The sequence below is a fragment of the Eimeria necatrix genome, genomic scaffold, assembly GCF_000499385.1.
Source record: "Eimeria necatrix Houghton genomic scaffold, Enh_scaff2662, whole genome shotgun sequence".
Taxonomy (NCBI): Eukaryota; Apicomplexa; class Conoidasida; order Eucoccidiorida; family Eimeriidae; genus Eimeria; species Eimeria necatrix.
The window spans coordinates 1-2,901 of record NW_013653219.1 but is presented as its reverse complement, the minus strand read 5'-3'; the positions used below and the strand labels follow the sequence as shown (position 1 = coordinate 2,901).

Genomic DNA, 2,901 nt, shown 5'->3' with positions numbered 1-2,901 from the left:
TGAGTTCATATTATTATGAGGTGAGAAAACCCAGAATAATAGAACTGAGAGCTGACCTTCGCCGAGGGTCAGTGCCCGAGTCGCGTCGCGGCACCAAACCTCGCGACCAACCTCGCACCCGGTGCGGGCTAGCGAGCCCATTGTTCTCTCTTATGATTTTCCACTATCCTACGGTGCCTTATGCCCTAAGATATTATTCACGCTTTTCGCGTTAGTAAGTCTCGGGTGTAGCGACGAAGGTCAATTGTAGTGCCCGGCACTACAACTTCCCCCCCTGCTAACGAGCCGAAACCGCTTGGCTGTTTTATTTATTTATTTATTTTTTTTCCCCCTGATCCCGGCCTTTCTTCTGCTCATTCTCTCCGTTCATCCCGCTTCACGACAACCTCGGGACGTCCCGCACGTCAGGGGTGTATGCCCTTGGCTAACACGTCAAGCCGGTCAGCCTTCTTTGACTAAGAATTAGGTCTATCTTCACGGGTCTCGGCAGGTGCGGAGGCGGAATCATTCTCCGACCACTCTTACTCCTTACCCAGCCCCTCAACTCGTAAAGGTCGGTGTCGTCGGCGTCCTATAGTCCCCTAGCAGTCGTCCAGCCCTCCCCTAGCCTGATGGCGAGGATCCCTGTCGGAAAGAAGGACGTTGGGGAAGCCGTGGTAGCGGATGAGGCGGTCAGCAAGGAGCGCTACAGTGTCGGCGGCTGAGTGGGACTTCTTGGCCGGGATAAAGTGTGCCATCTTGCTGAGAGAATCGACGACGACCAGGATGGCGTCGTGCCCAGAGGTGGTGAGGGGTAAGTCGGTGACGAAATCTAGGCTGACATGGCTCCACCGGCGCGAGGGAATAAGCAGCTGCTGTAAGAGGCCGGCGGGTTTTTGATTAAGGGATTTGGATGCGCGACACTGCGTGCAGGACTCCACGTACGCGTTGGTTAAGTACGCATGCCAGCCCAATAGTAACGCTTGCTGAGGGCCTTGTAGGTCTTCTTTTGGCCTCGATGCCCGGCGGTGACGTGATCATGATGCGTATACAGGACATGAGTGAGGAACTCTGGAAACTGAGGCACGCAGATAAGCCAGAGACCATTAACGCAGATATGTAAATAGGGCAGGACAAAACGGAAGGTGTGACGACGATGTTGGAACTCCAGTTGAACAACTTCACCCTGCTTGGTAGAGGCAGCGTTATAAGGCGCGCTGAAAAGGCGCGCTGAACACCGGGCACTTAGAATACGCTGCCGGCCAGTCGAGGACGGGAGGAAGGTGTGACGACGATGTTGGAACTCCAGTTGAACAACTTCACCCTGCTTGGTAGAGGCAGCGTTATAAGGCGCGCTGAACACCGGGCACTTAGAATACGCTGCCGGCCAGTCGAGGACGGGAGGACGGGGCGTAGGTCTTTGGTCTGCCGGCGTGGGAGATTCGGGAGCGGGGTCGAGCGTAGGGGTCGGGGGTGGAACTGGGGGTGAAGGAGTGCGTTTCCGGGAGGAACATCGGCGGAGGCCGGCAAGTTCCCGGTAGTCAGGACGTGGTCCCCGGGTCTTGTGCGATGGTTCGGGCGGGTCAGTCGCAGGCGCGAGAACTGCAAGAGACCCAGAAGGGGTCGCAGGGGAGTCAATGGGGGAGGGTGAAGGGCCGGGGGCTGAGTGACAAGGGAGACGAGACAGTGCGTCCGCCACTTGATTACGTGCACCCGGCAGGTATGTAATAGTGAGGTCGGGGAACTCAGCCAGAAAATCTAGCCACCGGGCGGTGCGGCCGCGGAGAGGCTTCGACGCCTTGAGCTGCTGTAAGTATGTAAGGGCTTGGTGGTCGGTGTGGGCCGTGACCTTGGCAGGTCGCAGTACGTGTGCCCACTTGTCGAGTGCAGATACTAAGGCCAAAAGCTCCTGGTCGTAGATCGAGTATTTCTGCTGCGTGGGGGTCATGGCCTGACTGAGGAACCCTATTGGCTGACCGGCCTGTTCGAGGACCGCGCCAACGGCAAAGCCAGAGGCATCCGTGTAGAGCTCAAAGGGTTTCGTGGTATCAGGAATCTGTAAGGTGGTGTAATCAATCAAACGCTGCTTGAGGTGGCGTACCGCCTGAGTGTGTGCGTCTGTCCACTGGAAAGGGACACCCTTGCGCGTGAGATCCACGAGCGGGCGGGCGACCCTGGCAAAATCCGGGCCCATGAACACTCGACAATAATTAACGGTGCCTAGGAACTGGCGTATTTGCGTCTCGTTCTGCAGCACCTCAGGCCACGCCTTGATGGCTTGAATCTTGTCTGGTGGGGGTTTTATACCCTCCGCGCTAACGGTATAGCCCAAGTAGGTAAGCTCCCGCTTTGCAAACTTGCATTTAGAGAACTTGGGGTAAAATTTCTGGTCAAGGAAAATACCGAGTACCTGTTGGAGGAGGGCAACGTGACTGGGAAGGTCGGGGCTGTAGATGAGGACGTCGTCAAGGTACGCGATGACTCCCTGACCTAATAAAGGTTGTAGGTATGCATTGATGTTGGCCTGAAAGGTAGCAGGCGCGCCCTTGAGGCCAAAGGGCATGACCTTATACTCGAATAACCCCATAACAGAACGGAAAGCTGTCTTCCACCTGTCCTCCTTGGCCATCCTTATCTGGTGGAATCCTGACTCGAGATCGAGGGTGGAAAAGTATCGGGCCCCCCCCAGCATCTCAAGAATCGTTTGAATAGGTGGTAGGGGAAAGTCAGGCGCAATCGTAAGGGCGTTCAGCTCCCGGTAATTGACAACCATGCGCATCTTACGCTCGCCCGTCTCATCGCTTCGCTTATCCACCATAATCGTAGGTGCGCAGATCGGAGAGTAAGTGGGGCCAATCCACCCATTAGCAGACAGCTTAGCTATCTCCTGATTGTGAAATAGAAGTTGTAGCCCCCAGTACG

General features: G+C 56.0%; 1 protein-coding gene across 1 annotated transcript; it reads right to left on the bottom strand.

Annotated features, from left to right (window-relative positions):
• Positions 1–581: 581 nt before the first annotated feature.
• On the bottom strand, positions 582–2,797 carry ENH_00036330 (Gag-pol polyprotein, related; the record flags this gene model as incomplete). Its single annotated transcript, XM_013580445.1, has 2 exons — positions 582–811; positions 961–2,797. The coding sequence occupies 2 exons, from the start codon at positions 2,795–2,797 to the stop codon at positions 582–584; spliced, it is 2,067 nt and encodes a 688-aa protein (XP_013435899.1).
• Between the last annotated feature and the right edge of the window lie 104 nt (positions 2,798–2,901).